General features: G+C 38.3%; 1 protein-coding gene across 6 annotated transcripts; it reads left to right on the top strand.

Moving 5' to 3' along the window:
• Positions 1-209: 209 nt before the first annotated feature.
• On the top strand, positions 210-22,003 carry DNAH12 (dynein axonemal heavy chain 12). Of its 6 annotated transcripts, XR_004550044.1 has the most exons (19): positions 210-568; positions 2,090-2,180; positions 2,459-2,485; positions 4,381-4,541; positions 6,671-6,761; positions 7,040-7,066; positions 7,984-8,173; positions 9,037-9,112; positions 9,955-10,113; positions 11,301-11,496; positions 12,675-12,863; positions 13,884-14,034; positions 14,144-14,235; positions 14,495-14,673; positions 16,691-16,826; positions 17,686-17,811; positions 18,816-18,908; positions 19,711-19,770; positions 20,889-22,003. XR_004550044.1 is itself a non-coding variant. In XM_034066519.1 (18 exons), exons 2-17 carry the CDS (start codon positions 2,124-2,126, stop codon positions 18,858-18,860), a joined length of 1,902 nt encoding a protein of 633 aa, XP_033922410.1. In that variant the 5' UTR covers positions 210-568; positions 2,090-2,123; the 3' UTR covers positions 18,861-18,908; positions 20,889-22,003. The 6 variants fall into 6 exon arrangements, 3 of the variants coding, with proteins under 3 accessions (XP_033922410.1, XP_033922411.1, XP_030901969.2); XR_004550043.1 differs by lacking the exon at positions 19,711-19,770 and having other exon boundaries at positions 18,816-18,950; XM_034066519.1 differs by lacking the exon at positions 19,711-19,770.
• Positions 22,004-22,684: the final 681 nt, after the last annotated feature.

Here is a 22,684-nt window from a genome sequence, read left to right as displayed (position 1 = left end):
CACCGACCGGAAACGGGAGGCGGTGCTCCCCACCGGCACTGCGTGCACCGACCGGAAACGGGGAGCGGGGCGGGACGGTGCTCCGCACCGGCACTGCGCGCACCGGCCGGAAGGCAGAAGTGCGCGGCCTGCTCCGCCTCCGGAGGGCGGTGCCTGACTGAAGGGGCGGCCCCGCTGCAGGGATAGGGGCAGTCCCGCTTGCCGGTGTGTGAGTGCTTGGCCCTGTTCTCAGCAGGTGACCCTCCTGCACCGTGTAGGTGAGGCCGCTGGGATGAACTGCGGGGTCTGTCCCCTCAGGAAAGCCGTCACCCCCCCGGTAAGCGGCTGCGGGGAAGGGAGATTGATCTCCCAAGTAACTTAGTGCAAACGGCTTCTGCGTAAATCCCTTGGTGTCAAAGGGGTTGGGTTTGTCGTCTGTGAGAAGATATTTCGTGACTGGTTTGAAACTTCACACTGAACAGTCTGTGTTGTGAGAATGTGTGAGGAAGGTGCCCAGTGCTCCCGAAACCGCACCTGAAATTCTCTCCAGCTGTTCCTGCAGCCTCTGCCTGTGGGCACTGCCACGCAGGTACAAAATGAGGATTTTCGGGTCCCTTAGTCAAATGTGGGCAAGTGGATAGTCAGTCTCCGGGATTCCTTAGAAAGTAGCAGCTTACCAGAAGCTCAGCAGCCGCTGTCCGTTGCGTGATAGTGTTTTAACTCCTTAGGCGTTCGCGCTGCCCTCTGGAGCAAAGTTTGTATCTTTGTGGAGGCCGAACGCTGGAGCAAGGACGCTCCCTGATTTCCTTGGGTTGTAGCAAGCCCCGTGGCAGACTAAACAGTCTCCGCTGTTCTCTTTTCCTCATCACAAGAGTTCATCAGTGTCTGGTTCTGCACAGAGCGCAGCAGCACAAACACCACAGCCGCAGCCATGGCGCTGGGGCTTGAGGGGCGGGCGGCTCCCGCACACCCACCGCGCATGCCCCACCCACCGCGCATGCCCGCCCTCCGCTGCTTGGCAACCGCGTTGTTGTCCCGAGCCGGCTGCGCGCCGCCATTGTGCCTGGCGGTCACCTGGGACCGCGGCACCGGGATAGGTGAGGTGAGGTGACGGGAGGTGAGGTGACAGGAGGTGAGGTGAGGTGACGTGAGGTGACAGGAGGTGAGGTGACGTGAGGTGACAGGAGGTGAGGTGATGGGAGGTGAGGTGACAGGAGGTGAGGTGATGGGAGGTGAGGTGAGGTGACAAGAGGTGAGGTGACGGGAGGTGAGGTGACAGGAGGTGAGGTGAGGTGAGGTGATGGGAGGTGAGGTGATGGGAGGTGAGGTGAGGTGACGGGAGGTGAGGTGAGGTGACCGGAGGTGAGGTGAGGTGACGTGAGGTGACAGGAGGTGAGGTGACGTGAGGTGACAGGAGGTGAGGTGACGGGAGGTGAGGTGACAGGAGGTGAGGTGATGGGAGGTGAGGTGAGGTGACAAGAGGTGAGGTGACGGGAGGTGAGGTGACGGGAGTTGAGGTGACAAGAGGTGAGGTGACGGGACTTGAGGTGACTGGAGGTGAGGCAATTCAGGGGGGCGGGCAGTGGGGCGATGGCAGGGGCTGCCGCTGCTCTTCCCTCCACACACCCAGGCTCTGCTGGGCTGAGGGAGATCTAGGACAATGTGGTAGGGCCTCGTCTCCCTTTGGCTGAGCTTTATTTATTCTGATACCTCCACCACCGCCTGTTTTAATTCATTTCTAGGACATGCTGCTAATATAGGAAGTGTCTTTAGCTTTCTCCTCCTTTGTGAGAATCTGTTGAAATACAGTTGTCAGTTGGTGCATCGTGTTTCCAGGGTAACCCTGCTGTCAAGCTTTTGGGATAGCCATACTTGGCCACTTGAGATGCCATGGAAGGACAGTCTTTTTAGTGAACCTGAGCCCAGTCACACACTAAGTTTTTATTTTCCTTCTCTTCCCCATCTTCCCCCCATTTTTCTGTATTTATAGAAATGAAAAAGAGCTGGTAAATGAAAAAAAACAGGTTGCTTCAATTAAAATAATAGTGGGTTTTCTTTTAATATATTATTTGTAGTTTTTCTGCACATCTGACTCTCTGTTTTACTTCAGAATTGATCGAGCTTTAAAAGCCTATCACGTGTCCATGGAAGAAAAACGCAACAGAGAACCTGTACCTCCTATCCCAGAACTGCCTTCCACTGTGAGAAAGTATTTCTGTAATGTTTTAACTGTTGCCTGTTCTTTGTTATTCGAGCATTTATGGCTCTTACTTCTTAGTACTTACTTAAAGATATTTATCTCAATCCTTAGTAATTTCTAAATGTATTTATGTGCTCAGGCAGTCCTGTTGAAACTGATACCTGTATATCTACAGAATAAGTCTTTGTTTAAGAATAAGATTTGTTAAATTGTATATTTCTAATCTTTTTTGTTTGTGTGCTCTTAATACATAAGGATTTTCTGTTCCTTTTTATACAGATGAACAGTGAGCTAAAACAACAGATGGTGAGTTAAATTCTTTCTTCTGCTTTTTTAGAGTAGAAGAATGAATGTTCTCTATTCAGAAGGGTTTGTGTGTTATGTGCAATTAATGTTGGTTAAACAGGAAGTGCTTTTTCAATAGTCTTGTTGGGGTAAAATGGAATAGGAAGCAAAATAGGAATCTCATCTTGCAGTCCAGTAGAAGGAAAGTATTTTTGCCTTACAGAAAGTGTGCCTGTTAGTAATTGGAGTTTGGATCTAAAATCCTGGAGTTCAAGATCATTACTTAGAAAAAATCCTAACAGGCTTCAGGGTTTTTTTTTGTTCCACTGGAGTCAGTACCTGTAGAAAACTTAGTCTTTGACATTGTCCACCTGATTTGAAGAACACCTACAGATCCTGAAATTTGTGTATAGCTTTTAAAATAAGACTTGATCCCTGAGAGCCACTTTAAACTCAGATTAGCACTGAAATGGTTGTATCTTTTTTTCCTAGCTGATGTTAGGTTTTATTATGTTTTGTTATGTTTTGTTTTATGCTTCTGAGTGACAGTTTTCTTATAAACATCTATTCGTTTGGCCAAAAAATACCCAACTCTGTGTGTGCTTTTTGCCAGATAGTTTTGTGCAAAGAGCAATAAGAGTAACTTTGAACTGTTTCTTGTCAGTCATAAGCTTCATCAGAGAACTAAGAAAAATGCTGTACTAAAACCTGCTATATTTTATATTTAAGCATTGAGGCAGGGAGGCCATTTTACCAACCATAGAGTAACTTTTAGGGTACTAGTCAGTGAGTACTGAATGATGAGGTTATGTCACACACTAAGTTTTTATCTTCATTCTCTTCCCCATCTTCCCCCTATGTTTATGTATTTATACGAGGTGATTATCAAACTTTAATTGCTCACTATAATTAACTGTGGTTATCCAATTATCTGCTCCACGTATTTATCCTACCCCCAGACTAAGATTCTTAGTTCAAGCCCATACCTGTTTCCGCTTTGCTTTTGCAGAGCCCAGTTACACCACAGATGTGGTCATAATCAAAACTTCCATCTACTTAGCTGGAATCCCATATCCATTCCACCAAATTACAAGCTGCCTTTTCAATCGGAATCTGCACCAACAATACAAGATTTAGCCATACACCCTCAGCCATGTTAGCACCTTGCTTGCCTCTTTCATTTTATTAATCTCAGTTTAGTCTTTGCTGAATTCAGCCTTAGTTCTGAAGAAGATGCACACATTGACATACTGTAAGTGAATGTTACCTAGAAAGCCCAGACGTGCTGTAGCTTAAAGTACTGTCAAGCATCTTGGTATTTGCAGAGGCACTTGTTCTGGGAACTCTGGTTTCCAGACAGGCAATTGAAATGAAATGGTGCCCTGCTCTGCCTTTGTTTCTGTATTTGTTCACATTACCTAGCATCGTGGAGTTAATGAGGCAGTAACTGTTTTTTTTGGTGACCAGGCAAAAAGGGAGTAGATAGTCACTTGCTGAAGCCACAGGAACAGCTGGGCCCCATCAGAAAAGGAAATGTGCCTACATCAGTGCTAGTTCTGTGCAGTTTGCCAGTGGGGAGGAATTAACAAGCTGCTATTCTGGTGTCTTCTGTACTATGCACAGCTGGTAGATTAGCAGTTGAAGAGATTTGTGATAGAACCTTATTTTGATGCAACATGTTAATCTCGAGTTAATAGAACAGCACCATCATTTTCTACTGTTGTTGACTTTTAATATACATAGCATATACAGAGTTTTTCTGTTTTCTGAAAGCTAAACTTTCTTAGGATGTAGAAATTGGTGAGTTTACCTGATTTTACATCTTATGTATATTCAACTTCATACATGCATCTGTTAAACTGCTTTCTGGACAGGATTAACTGTATTCTACAATATTAGTTTTCTTACCGTTTTAGATGTTGCACTCAGATGGAGCACATCCTCGTAAGACTTTGAGAACTTTGCTTACTCCTATTGTTCTACCTTCATCATCCACATCTTATATGTCACCATCACAGAATGAACTACTGACATACCGAAGAGGCAAAGAGCAGCAAAAGAGGCTTAATCAGTTGCTGTGAGTTTGATGTAATTCAAGAAATACCGAAATTCAAATGAAAGAAACAGCACATTTGACATCTGAGGAATAATGGTGTTTGTTAATTTTAGAGGTTTTTGTTATCACTATTGCAGTGCTGATCACTCTTCATCTAAAATCATTAATAGAAGATCATTTGATGCAATCTCCGATGATTTTTCTTTTACAGCACCCAAAATCTGCTTGAGATGTATGTTGGGGTGAGTTGTGAGCAGAAAGTGACCTTCACATTCTGAATGTTGTTTATGATAATCTGAAAAAAAATCCATTCTCTTTATGTAAACCTTTTTCAAAGAGAATCAATGCCTGGATTACTTGCTTGTTTTTGTATGAATGATCCAAATGTGGGTCTACTTCTAACATCTTTGTTGGCACTATCGCTATCTTAATGCATTTGCCACTGAACTTAGTGACCTGTGTCACTGCCAGAGGAGCCCAACTGCCATCTTGGTAAATTCACATTAAATTGTCTTTCCAGATTTTCATTTGGAAAGGAGGAAAGACAACAGGAAAAGGCTGCTTTCACGTACTTGTTAGGCCTGATAGAAAAGCAGGGGTTTGGTTTGGTTTTATTATTTTGATAGAACTTTATTCCTGAGATACCTAGATTACTCTCAGGAACTTACTGAAAAAGTAAGACATGTTGATAATCTTCGCATAAGTGTGAGAGGATTATGTGGGCTAAGGTTGCATGGTTTATAGTAGTACTATGAAATATATAACAGCTTGCATTTTAATGTAATGGTTTAAAAAGGGAAGGAGATCTAATGGTATTTGATAGGATTAAAAAACACAGAAAAAATCTTTTGGTCTTCTGAAGAAGAAATGAAAATTAAAAGATCTACATGTGTAAGTCTTAATTTAACCTATTTGAAAAACTTACTTCAATGCTTTTATTTTTGTTGGTGTGGATGGTTAGTGATTCCATTTGCTGTGACTGGTTTTGGTGATGGTAACCAGTTAACCAGTTACTTAACTAATTGATACACAATTGATACTCCACTTCAGTGGCTAAACTTTTACATGGCCAAGTATTACGGGTTGTTTTTTGTTGGAAGATATATTTATGTGTCCATAATTGTTTGCTTCACTGGAGCTAGGCAGACGTGTAAGATTAAGTTGTGGGACTGAAGTCTGAAAAGAATTGATCAGGGAAGAGATATAAATGCTGGTAGCAACACTCAGTTATAGAGAGCAGTTAATATATATATAAATTAAAAACAGAGAAAGGTGTTTGCTTTCTTTTAATAGTTTAAAGGCTGTTATAATACAAATCTAACAAACAAGAAGTCTTTTAATTTTAGCTCTTGGAAAGTAAATTCTGACCTTTCAATGATACCTGCAGAAGCAGAGTGCAGTTTGTAGAATGCAAATGTTCATTATGCTGAAGATATCAGCTATGTTGTAGTCATGACTTGCTGTACAGTAAAGTGCCGACAAACAGTGAATATTCTGCTGGGATGCTGATTCAATTACATTTTTGTACAGTGAACTGTCTTTTAAATAAGGTCTTCTGAAGTAGTGATTTGAGTGTATACTTGAAGTTGGTAGTCTGACTTCTGCTTGGGACTTTTCAGTTGTGTTATATTGAGATAAGGCTGAAATCCTGGCAAGAGATGTAAAGGTATGTGTATCCCAAAAGAATGACCTGAAACATTTTAATGCACAAGGTCAGCAGGATGTGCCACCATTAACCATTTAAAGTTTTGTGATAGTTACTTAGCAGTTTATAACCAGAGGCAGTAAAAGAAAGCTGGTCTTAAAATCAATACCTTTGGGAGTTTTGTTCTGCACTCTTTTCTTACTTCCCCCTTCCCCCCCTAGCACAGTTGGACAAGACCTGTTGTAGTTGTTTGGGGAGAAGTAAAATATAATCTTAACAGGAGCAATTGGATGAGGTGAATCAAGGCATGTATATATTGTGATTATGCTCAAGATAAATGTGTGTGTTTATATAAGAGCAGACAGAGTATGCAAAGGCAGCCTTACCTCTTAGGGCTCAAAGAGCTGGTAAATGAAAAAATAGGTTGCATCAATTAAAATTATAGCATGTTTTTAATATATTATTTGTAGTTTTTCTGCACATCTGACTCTCTGTTTTACTTCAGAATTGATCGAGCTTTAAAAGCCTATCACGTGTCCATGGAAGAAAAATGCAACAGAGAACCTGTACCTCCTATCCCAGAACTGCCTTCCACTGTGAGAAAGTATTTCTGTAATATTTTAACTGTTGCCTGTTCTTTGTTATTCGAGCATTTATGGCTCTTACTTCTTAGTACTTACTTAAAGATATTTATCTCAATCCTTAGTAATTTCTAAATGTATTTATGTGCTCAGGCAGTCCTGTTGAAACTGATACCTGTATATCTACAGAATAAGTCTTTGTTTAAGAATAATAGTTGTTAAATTGTATATTTCTAATCTTTTTTGTTTTTGTGTTCTTAATACATAAGGATTTTCTGTTCCTTTTTATACAGATGAACAGTGAGCTAAAACAACAGATGGTGAGTTAAATTCTTTCTTCGTCTTTTTTAGAGTAGAAGAATGAATGTTCTCTATTCAGAAGGGTTTGTGTGTTATGTGCAGTTAATGTTGGTTAAACAGGAAGTGCTTTTTCAATAGTCTTGTTGGGGAAAAATGGAATAGGAAGCAAAATAGGAATCTTGTCTTACAGTCCTGTAGAAGGAAAGTATTTTTGCCTTACAGAAAGTGTGCCTGTTAGTAATTGAAGTTTGGATCTAAAATCGTGGAGTTCAAGATCATTACTTAGAAAAAATCCTAACAGGCTTCAGGATTTTTTTAGTTCCACTGGGGTCGTAGACAGTACCTGTAGAAAACTTAGTCTTTGACATTGTCCACCCGATTTGAAGAACACCTACAGATCCTGAAATTTGTGTATAGCTTTTAAAATAAGACTTGATCTCTGAGAGCCACTTTAAACTCAGATTAGCACTGAAATGGTTGTATCTTTTTTTCCTAGCTGATGTTAGGTTTTATTATGTTTTGTTATGTTTTGTTTTATAAGAAAACTACCACCCAGAAGCATAAGCATCTATTCCTTTGGCCAAAAAGAATACCCAACTCTGTTTGTGTGTGCTTTTTGCCAGATAAAGTTTTGTCCAAAGAGCAGTAAGAGTAACTTTGAACTGTTTCTTGTCAGTCATAAGCTTCATCAGAGAACTAAGGAAAATGCTGTACTAAAACCTACTATAGTTTATATTTAAGCATTGAGGCAGGGAGGCCATTTTACCAACCATAGAGTAACTTTTAGGGTACTAGTCAGTGAGTACTGAATGATGCGATTATGTCACCTCCCCTTAAGTATAAGAAATGGTAAATAAAAAGAAACCCCATTGTCAGGCTTAATGCAAAAATATTTACATAGCCAGTTATTAGGCCTCTTACAATACTGTCCTTCCAGGAAAACTATCTCTTTCTGAAGAAGTGTGTGCTAAGCAATCCCATCATTCCCATTCAGCACCAGTGGCTCATGTCCATGCTCACATTGGTGCCACAGTCACTTATGGAAGGCAAAGACAGAAAGCTGTTAGTTGAAAAGCTTCTAGTGGAGATAGTGGAGGATTATGAAAAGAGCATGAGAAGATTTATGGGTAAGTACCAGAAACTGCAGAGTGCTAATATTGCTATATTAATGCTGCTTTCTATGTATGAGGAAGCTTGCACTAGAAAGCTGCAAAGATAAGTGGCTGGTTTCAGATATTGCTCATACAACTAATTTTGATTTTAAAACCTTTTTCTAGAGTTGCTAACTGGAATTTTGAATGTGTATTCCCTTGAAATCATGTATTAATGTCTTTAATTCACATTTATGGTATCTGAAATAGAGTCAAATTTTCACAATATTTTGGTAGATGGCTGATCTTTTTAAAAGTGCAGATTAAAAAAAATCACAATTTAACATGGAATTAACTTCTTCAGATTGTCATCAGTGGGGTAATTATGGTACCCAACTGTCATTATATTAAACAAAATTGAAACTTAGAATCATAGAATGTCTCAAGTTGGGACTCTTAAGAATCATTGAGTCCTAATCCCTGCTCCTCACAGGACTACCTAAAACTAAACCATATGACTAAGAGCAGTGTCCAGATGCTTCTTGAACTCTGCCAGGCTTGGTGTTGTGACCGCTTTCATGGGGAGCCTGTCCCAGTGACCTTCCTCTTGGTGAAGAAATTACTCAAGTACTTCATTTAAACACTGGTCTGTTTGAAAACTTTTGAGAATGGGGGACAACACTGGAATTAAGCCATCTGAATCTGAACAGATATTTAGCAGAAGCTGTGATTTTTGAGTTACCTTATATGTTCTGAAGACTTGGATGTTACAGTTACCTTTCCATCCTACTGGGTGCTTGGTTCAACCTGGAGTACAACTGGTCAACAACTGAGGAAAAGCAGCACCTATTGAATACAGCTTAATTTTCTTCTAATGTTCGTATAATTTTTTTCCCTAGTGCGAAGTGTTCTTATTAAACCAGACATAAAAGGACTTGAAGATGAAGAGGAGGCACCTTTGCCTTCATTACCTGTGTGAGTGGATTAAGATATCAAATTGACCCACTGGCAAAATGCTCTCTGTTGCATGAGTGAAATTCTTGTTGAGCTGCATTAACACACAATATTATGTTATGGCACAGTATTCACTCTGGAGTCCCTTAATGAGACATTCTTTTCTGTCTGCATTCAAACATCTTATATCTGACTGTTTTACAAAGTTTCAGCACTGACAGGGTTTTGTTACTGTTGTTACATAGGGTAGCGGTAGTGACTGCAATTGAGACTTCTGGCTCTGAGTGCCCATGCTCAAGTCATATTGCAGCCATCCCTGCAATAAAGTGTGTGTGTATGGGACTGTTCACTGGCAGACAGCAGCATTGTACAGTACTTAAACATGCTAAAACTGCATCTAACAGCAAGGTTTCATATGCCTTTGCTGTTATGAGGTGAACCCTTGAGACTGAAGAAAAGGCTATTATGCTCTGTCCAAATAGAGGAGGAATTCAGTAGACAAAATATAATTATCTGAATGCCACTGTTTGGTGAAGCATCAGAATGCGTGCCATCTAAATAATGATGATAAATACTTCCTGTTAGCAGTTGGTAAAGTTAGAAGTTTACATTGAAAGAGCGGGTGATCTCAAAATACTGTAGAATGTAAAACATTGTCAATCAGAGTGTTTTTGTGGCTTCCACTGCATCACATTGAGGATATGTGTATGGCACTTAAATAACTATTCAAGTTAGGGAATAAGCTTTTTAATGCTACTTTCTATATGTTTTACTCACATATTGTTTGAACTCTTCACTTCTGTTTGTTTGTTTTGGTTATCTGGTTGTGGTTTTGGTTTTGTGCTTTTTTTTTTCTTTTTCAGAGGCCTGGATTTTTCTAGTCCATGGCATAAGAGTTTTACCCGAGCAAAGAGTAAAATCCTTTCCAAGCTGCATATTCTCCACCCCACAATGAAATCGCTACTGGATTTTGGATATGCAGCATTCTTTGACTTTCTTCTAGTGGATTTCTCAAGCCTCAGGTAAAGTCTGTTTTGGTGAGTTATTAACCCATATAGGATTTTGAAGCTAGTAACTTGCTGAGGGTGTACTCAATCCCACTGTCTATGTTGCCAGCAAAGATGTAAAACAACACCAGTCCCAGTACTGACTCCCAAGGGACACCACTCATCACTGATCTCCTCTTGCACATGGAGCCGTTGACCAAAACTCTTTTAATGCAACCATCCAGACAATTCCTTATCCACCAGTTGTCCCTCCATCCAATTTATGCCTCTCCAATTTAGAGACAAGGATATAGTGTGGGACAGTATCATCTACCTGGACCCGTGAAAAGCATATGATGTCAGTTGCTTTTCCCTTATCTGCCATTGCTGTAACTGCTTTGTAGAAGGCCATCAAATTGTCAGGCATGATTTGCCATTATTGAAGCCATGTTGGCTGTTACCAATCATTTCCTTATTGTCCATGTACCTTAGTATAGTTTCTAGAAGGATCTGTTCCATGATTTTGCCAGGCATCAAGGTCAGACTTACTGGCCTATAGTTCCCTGGGTCTTCCTATTTTTCCTTTTTAAAAATAGGGGCTATTATTTCCAGTTTTCCATTCTGTGAGAACCTCACTGTCATAACTTCTCAAACTGATGGATAGTAGCTTAGCTGCTTCACCTGCCAGTTCCCTCAGGACCTGCGGATGCATCTCATTAGATCCAATGGCTTGTGCACCTTCAGGTTCCTTAAATGGTTTCATACCTGATTTTCTCCTACAGCAGGTAGTTCTTCATTCTGCCAGTCCCTGCATTCTGTAAAGGTCTCCTTATTATTGTTTTAATTTTAATGCCATGATCACTATAGAAGTCTGGTTGAAGTAGCATTCGAAAAACTGACTTGAGTAGGGAATTCTGTGCTAAAGATCAGGTTTCTTGCCAGTTTTGATCAGATGAATTTTATTTTTAATTTTGGAACTTTTCATCATTTTCAAAAAGATAATTCTCCATATCTTCTTCCTTCTTATTTTTCCTGGTAACTGTTCGTTATTTCCTGGGATTTGTGGTATTTTTCCTCATTTAAGTCTACAGAAGTGATGCTTAGATTCTCACTGTGCTTTCTGCTAAAAAAGTAGGGTTTTCTAATACAGTATAAATGACTGTTTCTTTACTCCATGGGTTTTAAAATTGTGTTTGTAAGGTTGGTGTAACTTTCTTTTCTAGACTGAAAGAGCCAATTGACTGTAAATGTTTAAAGACTGATGTCTCTCTAAGCTGTTCTAAAGCAGAAGAGAAAATACTGGTGACATGGTATCAAAGAGTTATCAATCTCTTTACTCATAATGAGGCACTGAATAGTGTAAAGTTGGATCAGCTTGACTCTTTTTATAACTGTGTGGATGTTCTTATGTCTAATCAGGTAAAAATCTTTCTTCTCTGTGATAAACCTAATATGAAGTTTAGGTCAGTGCATTTAATGAGTCAGCATAAGATATGATACAGGACCTGTTTAATCATTGTTAGCCATCTGTTTGCATATGATCCAGTAAAGTATTCAAAGTGTTACATATTTTTAACTTCCCTCATTTAAAATAAATACATGATCTTGTCTACTTCTGTTTCTTCTAGCTTTTTAGATGCAAAAAATGACTTCATTTTACCAAATAGAATGTAATTCGCTTATTGAAGAAAGTATCTATGTTCTTAGGCCCCTTCCTATCACTGATTTTGGCACTACAGTTGCATGTAATATAGTAGCAAAATGAACAAAACCTGGTCTCTCTCCCCTGAAAGCAAACTTACTTACACAAGCAGGCTGAAGTCTGGCTCTGCCACATGTATGTAAGTGGGTATAGTTCTGCAACATTTCCAATGCATTTCTTTTTCTGTGGAAAATGATCCTGAAGTGCTGAGTTAATTTTTCCTTTTTCCTCCCTGATTGTGGAAGGTGGAAGTTACATGAAGTGTCTGTCAGTTATATTTTTGTTGTTGTTTTGTGGATTTCCAATTGGTTTATTTCCTAATAATAATAAAGAACATTCACAGGAAAAAAAATTGAATTCAGACTGAGTCAATTGGTTTTCAAAGTTCTCAGTTTACTGAAAATTAAAAATCCTTTAACTTCCAGTTAGAGCATCTGTTGTTCACATTGTTCCACGTAAGAATATAATAACCAGTGGAAATACGCTCAGCAGTTCAAGAAGGCAGTATTTTGGGTATTAAACCTTTATTTACTTTGTGGAAAAATAATGGAACAATAGTTTAATCAAATCATTGACATATTTAAAAAAAATCAGAGGAAAATCAGAAATTCCAGATATTTCATTTATACTTAGAGCATGTGTTAGACTGACTTTTGTAGCAAAAATAAATGCATGGGCTTTACTGAAATGTTTGTGTACTTGTTCATTAGTTTACATCCTTTAGGGATTGGGACTAGTACCCACTGATGGCCTTAGAAAAATTCATGGTCCTGAAGTTACCCATTAGTCAGGGTGTAAGTTGTAAAATGGATGGAAATTCTGATTTACTGAATGAAGGCAAGTGGGATGGGGTTTCTCTTCTTTTAACTAACAGGTGATATATGTTACAACCTAGGTGAAAGACTTATTGACAAGAACAGTTGAAGCTTACGTGAAACTTTTTGATCCTGAAGACAGAAATGGCCCACCTTTGTTTAAGATGGAATTGACTCTTGATGACCAGAAAATGGAGTTTTATCCAAGCTTGCAAGACCTAGAAGAAGGAATTCTGTTTATAGCAAATCGCATAGGACAGACGCTCCAGGTGTGCTTTTATCTTTAAATATGTAACTGTGAGTTTGCTCAGTGCATGCAAATATAAGTAATTTGGAACTCTGACTACCATGGTAATAGGAAGCAGAATGCAACTTGAGGTATTTATTTCCCATGAGCATTCAGCAGGTCACATCATGAATCTTGATGCCCGGTAGAACTCCAGGCAGCTCTGAAACTCATTTCTGTATTCCTTGTCCATAAAGAATTGACGTACCTGCTACTGATAGTTTTAGTCTGCAGATTTAATCTGCAAAACTGCATGTCCACAAATGGAATGTCTTCCTGTTCTTTAAAGAAATTCAGACTAAAAACCTCCTCAGGAAAGAAAACTAGGTAGAAAATAAACCTTTTGTTTTCTTATTCAGAGAGTGCTTTAAGTACAAGTAACCACATCTTCTTATTTATTTAGATATTTATTTTGAACATGGAAAATTAAGTAGTCATGCTGTGTATACTTGCTAAGAACTAACCTTTTGCATAGAAATACAATTAGCGCCTTAGTTATATGTGTGATGATTTACAATAAATTTGCATTAATGATTAAGATTCCCAGAGAAAATTAGAGTTGATATTCCTTTTCTTTCTAAGAAAAAGAAAAAGCTCAAATCTCAACAACTAATACATACAGTATGTAAAGATTTATGTCTTGAGACCAACCTGTGGCTCTGGGGAGGACAGCCTTTCTGGGGGCTATATCTCTGTGAACTAAGTACTGGCCTTTAATCATACATGATGATACTTTGAGAGAAGTGTTTTGCATTTAGTTGTATGTGTTGGCACATAGGACAATCTGTAACCCTGGGTAATTATTTTTTTTGTCTGTTTCATGTGTTTCCTGTTAAACTCTTTGAATTGGTGAAAGTCATTCTAGGTGTGAGTGAAGCACCTAACCTTGGTAACAATTAGGGTCTTATATTTTTCAATGTCTTCTGCAGATTGCAACTTAAACTATATATATCCTGGTATTGCTTTTAAAAATCTAAATAATTAAATCTTGCACTTGTATTAGAACATCCAGACGGTACATTCTTGGCTAATGGGAGACACTGCAACTCTGGACACTGAGCTTCCTAAGCATGTCTTAGAATGGGCCACATCTATACTGAAAAAGCGTATCAGAGACAACTTAGAAGGTCCAAAGAAACATTTTGAAAAATATGGTGAGTGTTAGAAGATTGTTTAAATAACTGTGTTACTTCTTTATAATAAATAATTTACAGGACAGTGTATGTGTTATAATAGTGTTAATCCAATCTAATTGAATTGTAGTTGAAAAGTATGGCTGGCTTGTAGATGGAACTGCACAGGCACGGGTAGAAAGATTTGAAGCAGAAGAACACAGTTTTGATGAATACACTGCTGTAAGTTTTAATGCTACATTTATCTTTAATTTTTACTGTACATAGAGCAATAATAAAAAGGAAACAGAGGACAAGGGGTGCTTAACCTTTAGCTAAAAATTATGTTGACTGCCTACAAATCTACAACATTAAGTGTTTTTTCTCCTAAAAATCTGTGGTAAATAGAAAAAAAAATATTTTCTCCAGTAATAATACTGACTCATGCAGCCAAGTATTTAAAGAACAGCTCTGAAGTGTAAAATCTAATGTTTTTCTGAAGTTAATAGATGAATTCTTCACCCACAAGAAGGAAATCTTGAGTTTACCTGAGGTGGCTTATTTTCCTATGGTCTATTTGAATTCTGAGGATTTAAAGCAAGGTTTGGCGAGTAGCACAAACGCCTTTGCAAAAGTGCTAATGGACAGAATAGTTGCAAATTACAGAGAGGAAAACAAAATGTAAGTAGAATTTTCTGCTTGTGAATGTTATATGTGTTAAATGCATAGTAGATGCATGTAGAAGAATTGCAAATATACCATACTCCTGTTTAATGAAGACTCTTGGGAAACTGATCATCTAGTGCAAGTTGCACCAGCTGATGTATTTTTTTTCTTCTGTCTTAGACTCAAAAACTAGTAGGGGAATTTACTAATAGACTTGGATAACAGAGGCGCCAAATGATCAAAGGGATTCATTACCACTCTGGCTTTTTAAGTGTGAAAAACAGTATTATTACACTGTCAAAGAAAAGACTAGCTAGATTATTTTATTACATGATAGATACCACTAGATTTCCATAGATAATGGTAGGTAATAACATTGATTGATTAGAATAGAACAGAATAGTATAGACTTATTTCAGTTTGAAGGGACCTACAACAATCATCTAGTCCAACTGCTTAACCAGTTCAGGGTTGCCCAATAGTTTAAGCATGTCATTGAGACCATTGTCCGGCTGCCTCTTAAAACACTGACAGGTTTGGGGCATCGAACAAGCTCTCTGGGAAGGTTGTTCCAGTGTTTACCACCTTCTCAGTAACGAAATATTTCCTAATGTCCAGTCTAAACTCCCCTGGTACAGCTTTGAACCATTCCCACGTGTCCTATCACTGGTTACCAGACAGAAGAGATCAACACCTTGCTTCTCACTTCCCTTACTTGGGAACCTATGGAGAGCAATGTGGTTGCCCCTCAGCCTCCTTTTCCACAAGCTAGAGAAGACCCAAGTCCTTAGTTGCTCCTCACAGGAGATGCCTTCCAGCTCTTCACTAGCTTTGCTGCCCTCCTCTGGACACATTTAAATACCTGAATACGCTGCTTAAATTGTGGAGCCCAGAACTGCTCACAATACTCCAGGTGAAACTGCACCAGCACTGAATACGGGATATTTCCCTCTTTTGACTGGATGGTTAAGCTGTGTGTAATGCACCCCAGGATGAGGTTTGTCTTCCTGGCTTCCTGGGCCCACTCCTGACTCATACTGAGCCTGCAGCCCACCAGCACCCTTGGATCCCTTTCTGCAGGGCTGCTTTCCAGCCACTCCCCCCCCAGTTTATGCTTGTGCCTGGCATTACTCCATCCTAGGAGGAGAATCCGTCACTTTGACTTGTTTGACCCCATTAGTCATAGCCCAATGCTCCAGTCTATCTAGATCCCTCTGCAAGGCATCCCATCCCTAAAAGGGAGTAAACATCACCTCCCAGTTTGGTATCATCAGCAAACTTCATAATGATACATTCAACTCCTGCATTCATATTGTTGATAAATGTGTGAAGAAGAGCTGTCCCTAGAACTGAGCCCTGAGAACAGCACTGATGACCAGTTGCTGGCCAGATGAATCCCCATTTACTACAACACTTTATGCTTCAGCCAGTTCATCCAGTGCACTGTGAATCCACTCACCCCACAGCTGGACAGCTCGTCCAGAGGATGCTGTGAAGGACAGAACCAAAAGCCTTACTAAAGTGCAGAAAAAACTACATCCACTGCCTTCCCTTCACCCACTAGGCAGGTGACCTTAGCATAGAAAGGATATTACATTAAGTAAACAGGACATTACTTTGCAGGTATGGATTAAATTGTAAGTGAAGTCATATTAAGTTTTGGTTAAAATGAACAGCTATAGTCAAATTTTATAGTGATTCCATATTACCAAAATGGCAAAATATTTATTATGAAAGTGTTTGTGTGTATGCCAGTGATACTGTAGTTAGGTTCATATCCTTACCAATAGTAATTGAAATATTGATTGAAAAACAAGACTCCAGAATCCGAACAAATCAATTGTTGCAAGTTAAGAAACAGTATTTTTCTAGACTGCTTGGTCATATTCCCTATTTTGTTTCATAAAGTAATGGAGTTGGTGTGTGGGGTGTTAAAGAAGTAGTTTGAACTTTTAATTCCATTAAAGTTGAGCTTCAAGCCAGTCAAACGCAAACCTTACAATTTTGGTATTTGTGTAAAATAAATCTATAGGATATGCAGGGAATTTGAAGCCATTAAGGAATGTGCATTAAAAGTTCCTGGGACAAGAGAAGAAATGGTGAAAACAGAAGCTTACATAAAGAAAGTCAAAGACAAAGATATTAAGGACCTCTTGTTAAGGATCAAGGTAAATTACTCTTAATTTTTAATCTTTTACCAAAGATTCTGGCCTCTACAACTACAGAATTCATTCTGGAGTGCAGACTTTTGTCTGATCATGCTGCAGATATGGCTGAACTGTATCCTCAGTGTTACATCAGACCAAAGTCCAGCTCATTCTTTGCCATATGCCTTTCCTTCTTACTCCCCACACCCAAGTGTTCTGTATGTTGGTGAGGAAATGCAGCTTTTAATAAATCATAGCAGATTGTAAACCACTCAGATTATTGTTTGTACCTGGAGACTTACTTCACAGCTGTTTAAAAAGGGGTTTGTGAAAACGTAACACACAAGTGTAAAACAATATTATGTGTAAAAGCAGTCATAACTGACTACACAAGAAGCAATTTACTTTTTGAACAGAATATAGATGATGGTTCATTAGCAGTAGTACTTTGTGTGTGCTCGGAAAACAGAACTTTGTAAGGTGTGGGTCAGCCAAAACCAATATTGGATAAGAAGCTCTTTGCTATAAGTTGTGATGAGATGTATCAAATTTTCTGTTATGGTAATAGGTCTGTAAATATAGCATGTTTATTCTGAAGAATTTATGGGGTTTACTTTTTTAATAATATTAGGATTTTTGCACCTAGATTTACAGGCCACAGGAGTCATATTTAGAGAAACAAGCTTACAAATGGGGAAGGGATTTTAATATTTTTTAAATATGTATTTTGAATATTAGTATTTGGTTGGCTGAAATGGCTCTGAATTCTGAAAAGTCTATGAAATGTAGACTTATGTTTTATCTTTTTAGATTATATTGTCCTACCCTATATTCTAACAGATGTATGAGACTGAAAGTTTTGTGAAATCTCTTTTCACAGAAGTGCTCCCAGCGGCTGCTTTACTACTTAGACAATTTTTTATTTGATCCTGAAGACATTGCACTGAATGCAACAGTTCAATTATGGCCAAAGAGGATTGGGCCTATTTTTGATGAGCATGATTATGTAAGAGCATTTTCTTAGTTTACGGTATATTTTATCTTGTTAGACTTTTCACACTACTTGAGATGTTAATTTCCTCAGCAGGCTAAATGTAACACATGTAACATGACTCATACTAACTTAGACATGCATAAATAACGTATTTCCAGATTTTTTTTATCAACAGAGTGCTTTCTGTGGAGTAATTTCTTAAAACCTTCAGCAGGTCTTACTATTACCTTTATTTGTTTATTGTCAGTACTAGGTAATTCATAGGAAGGTGAAAATTTGCTACACTGCAGTTGACTAGTATTGAAAATGCAATTGCCATAATAAAGCATAAGAGTTAGTGCTCTGGACAGGAAGTCATTTAGTTAAAATGAAATTTTGTTCTGTCAATAAAAGAACAGTAGGAATTGTGTTTTTGAGGTAGCTATCATTAATAGAGAATACCCATTATCTGGTTTTCTCTGTGTGACTGTAGATTATTCTCTTTTCTTCCGCTTCTCTGTATTCGTTTCACTAGCATTCATTCTGTCTGGCTGTGATACAGTTAAGTCACGCCTTACGCTTGACTCAAGGCTCTTGCCTCTTTATAGGAATTTAGAGTAATTTTAATAATGTCTCATAAAATGTTTAAGAATTAACAAGATGAGAATCTATCTTTTTTCTTTTGTTTGTTTGTTTGTTTGTTTCTTTGTGGTGGGTTTTTTTGTGTGTTTTGTTTTGTTTTTCCTGTAATACTTTCCTATCTTTTGTCTGACTGTGGCAGGAAGCCACGATTGCTGAGTTGAGGGTCCCATGCTAACATATAGGGGTTGCACACACTTAAATGTGATGTTTAGAAAGCAACTCCGGTAATAATTTCAACTGTTGTGATAATAATAAATTATCTGGATTGTTTATTTTCTGTCTGTCTGTGCTAAGTATTTAATTTAGATAGTACCATGTATGTTAATTATTGAAAGGACTTAAAATCACTTTTGTGTTGCTTTTGTACCATTTAAAAAAAAACAATTGTTTTGCAGCTCATTGAAAAGTTTAAATATAAAGAAGAGCAAGAACTAATATAGGAACATGAGAAAGTGGTAATGGACTTCAAAAAGCTGACGTGTTCTAAGGTAGAGTTCAAAGAATACTCACAACTGGATCGCACGCAACAGGTCTGATTAACATTTAGTATAAAATACAAAGAAATGTTTTATATGTTGAATATACAGGGATCATGGAAAAAACCTAGAATTGAAAGTAATCAGATATTTTAATAAAAAGCAAGTGTCATGGTTTAAGCCCTGCAGGTAACTCAGAACCATGCAGCCCCTCTCTCATTCCCACCCTCCCCTTCTTCTCCCTGCTCCCAGAGGGATGGGGAGAAGAATCGAAAGAATGTAACTCCCACAGGTTGAGATAAGAACAGTCCAGTAACTAGGGTATAACACAAACCAGTGCTGGTACCACCAATATTAATAATAAGGGAAATAACAAGGGAAGAGAATACAACCACTCACCACCCGCCGACAGATACCCAGCGCGTCTGAGCAGTGATCTCCCTTCCACGTAACTGCCCCCAGTTTATATAGTGGGCATGATGTGCTGTGGTATGAAATGCCTCTTTGGCTAGTTTGGGTCAGGTGTCCTGTCTCTGCTTCCTTCCGGCTTCCCCTCCTCCCTGGCAGAGCATGAGACTCAGAAAGTCCTTGGTCAGAGTAAACATTACTGAGCAGCAACCAAAAACATCAGTGTTATCAGCGCTGTTCCCAGGCCAAAAGTCAAAACACAGCACTGCACCAGCTACTAAGGAGAAAAATGACTGCTACTGCTGAACCCAGGACAGCAAGCAACAACCAAAAAGCACACTCCAAACCCACCTGTAATTTAACACCAAACCACAAATAATTACTTTGTTGCTTCCTCTCACCACAGGAATGTTAGCTAATCCCAATTTGCTCTTTGATTCAATGCCAGTCATTTGGATAAAGCCAAGTGAGTATAATTTCTCTGAAGCCTGAGCTATTCAATAAGAAATTGCAACAGTGAATTACTTTTTTTCAGGTCAGTGCTCCTACCCTCACCAGAGTACCCAAACATGCAGAGAAACCATGTGCATCTGACCTATGACTTTTACATCAGAAGTTGAGCTTGACAGCTTGACTCAGTCACATCTCTTCTGAGCAACATCTGAGCCAGTCGCTCTCCCCATAGATGCTTGCATTTTTCCCTTAGACAAAAGGACTAGTTAAATTAAATTTTTATAACTATGTTTAGGTGCTGCCCTATCTGCTTTTCAACCAGAAGTTACTTTGGGTGGGAAAGCACATGGTGCTTGAATTCCTGGCTCAAGTGGAAGAGAACTTTTAACAGACTTACAGAGACTAAGTGTTTTAGCTCACATGATTTAGTGAGGTTTGCTCAGGTTATTTTTAGTTGGTATGCTAGCTGTCTGTCATGCCAGTAAGATATTTCCCATCACTCTTGTTTTCTTTGATCAGAAGCAGTAAATACATGGTTTTATTTATTCACTTCAGAAGTACTTTCTACTGCAGCTGTTGTACTCAGATGTTATTAGCTAATAGGTAGTCTTACAAAGTTTTCACTTTTTCTGCCTGTGCTTTTTCTTGAGGTTGGATGAATCTGGTCAGACATGAATGATCTTAGACTTCGCACAAGTTGCATGTAAACAGTCTAGGCATGCAAAGAATTCCTGCAGAGTTTTGTCCTTGGGTCTCAGGGAGCCTTGAATTGCAATTAGGTTCGGTGGCTGCTGGAACTAGTTCTTCTGGAGCTGTTAGAAGCTTGTGTATGAGCAATGCTTTAACTATGTAACTGTTCAGATTTTAAAGTGCTGGTAGAATCACAAAAAAGCACAGAACCTTGAAAACAAGTTGTGGTTAACTTAGTTGAATTTAAAAAGAAACCACTCAAGAAAACACAGGAAAAAAGCCAGATAATTTTATTTGATTACTTAAAAAACAATTTTGCATTTTTAGTTAGCTTTTATGTATTCCTGTAAATATTTAATATTTGTATGCAGGCTATGTTTCTGTCAATAGATCTCCTAAATGTAATTCTTTATTTTGTGTTTTTTTAACCTGTAAAATCAGAAATAAGGAAATCTAATGCGTATATTTGCCTACTCTACAAGACAAGTGAGCGTAAAGGAGTTTATCTACTACTGGATATTCTGCTAACTTCGTCATTGCTTTGATGCTTAACACGGATAAACCAGTACAACACTGGATCAAGCGAGGTGTTGCATTGCTCTGCCAGCTGGATAACTAACTTTGGACAGTTCAGATATGGGCTTTGCTAGATCCTGATCTTTTTGGTGGCTTACAGAGGAAGTGGAATATACTGTGTAAAAGAAACATCTAGACTTTTTTTATTATAAGAGGGCATGCAGATATTTTTCTGATGCTCAATATTGTGTTTTAAAAAACAATGTGTTTTTATTAGCATCTTTAGAATCTATAAAAGATACAGCTAGGATTTTAGCCTTTAGTAATATTATTAATATTTAAACATTAATTTTATGCATTATTTCAATATCACAAAATACATCTTAATGGAAAATGAAACTGGTCTGCACTTTCAGAAAGAAACATTGCAGTTAATGAACTTGAAGCATTAAGAGCACTGAAACATGTCAGTGGAAAGCTAGTACGTAGTAAGTTTGGGGATTTCAGTATGGATTAATATATAGCCTATGTTCTGTCATAGCAACAGCAAAGATTGCAATATGAGAAATTGATTAACAATCTGTAGTAGGTGCTAAAAATCTGTTTCCCTATTGCTCCAGAGAGGCAATCCAGTTTCTATTCCTTCACCGATTCTGCACTTTTGTTTTCTTTAAAATAAAAAAGTAAATAGTAAAAATACTTAAACATTCTTCCTAGATCTCTCTAGCAAAGAACTATTGCATACAGACAGAGCCATCATTATTGCTTTGTAAGCATCTCCCCATAAAATATACAGTAGCAGTAAATTAAGCACGAGGAAGTCTCACTCTGTCTTACAGTCACTAGCTACGTAGGCATCTATGCTTCACTCCCCTGTTTATTGTAAGTTACACTGGCATGAGTTTTCAGCATAGGTCTGTTTTTTGAAATTGTGGTTTTCCCTTTAAAGACTCTATCTTCTGTTTGGTTTTCTGTTTAATATGTGAATTGATGTTAAGCAATCAGTAAAACGTGATAAGTTTTAATAAAGTTCTTACTTGGTTTTGCTTGTTTATGTTTGCTTTTATTTGGCTTAGTTTTACTTTTTGTGCTGTCTTACTGTTAGGACCTTACTTAAAAGAATATCTTCAGTTTACTCCCTTAGGAAAGCACTGAAGAATTTTCTTTCCATAGTGTAATAGCTACTACTTACAGTTCTGAAATTCTCATTCCAAAAACTTTTAACAGGAATATTTTTACAAAGAAACCAGACTCGTAATTCCTTGTTTTTCTGACACAATTTGTCAGGTCAGATTATTAAACATAGCTAACCCATATGAAAGAAACATAAAGTCCCAGAGTATCTTATGATCAGGTATTTATAGTGAGCTATTAATGGACATGGGCTCTACTGAGATCATTTTCAGTCCTGAAAATATCACTTTCAACTTAATAATCACTTCGTCAAAGTGTAAGGTCTTCTCTCTTTCAGAAGGTGAGGAAAATGAGTATATTTTCTCAATTCATAGGAAAATTACTAGACTTTTTGCAAAATAGAACTAGTCTAGATTTAAACTTTTCATCTGTTTATTATACTGTAGGGATAATAAAACACTAACAGTTAATTGTACATTTTCTCAATAGATTTCTCTTTTTGCTGCATGTGCAATTACAGAGCAAGGCCTTGCAATCAGGTGTATCAGGTAACAAATAACGCAGGTTTGCTATGAATTACTGCTGCT

The sequence above is a fragment of the Melopsittacus undulatus genome, chromosome 9, assembly GCF_012275295.1.
Source record: "Melopsittacus undulatus isolate bMelUnd1 chromosome 9, bMelUnd1.mat.Z, whole genome shotgun sequence".
In the NCBI taxonomy this organism is placed as follows: Eukaryota; Metazoa; Chordata; class Aves; order Psittaciformes; family Psittaculidae; genus Melopsittacus; species Melopsittacus undulatus.
This window is presented reverse-complemented; position numbering and strand designations above follow the sequence as displayed.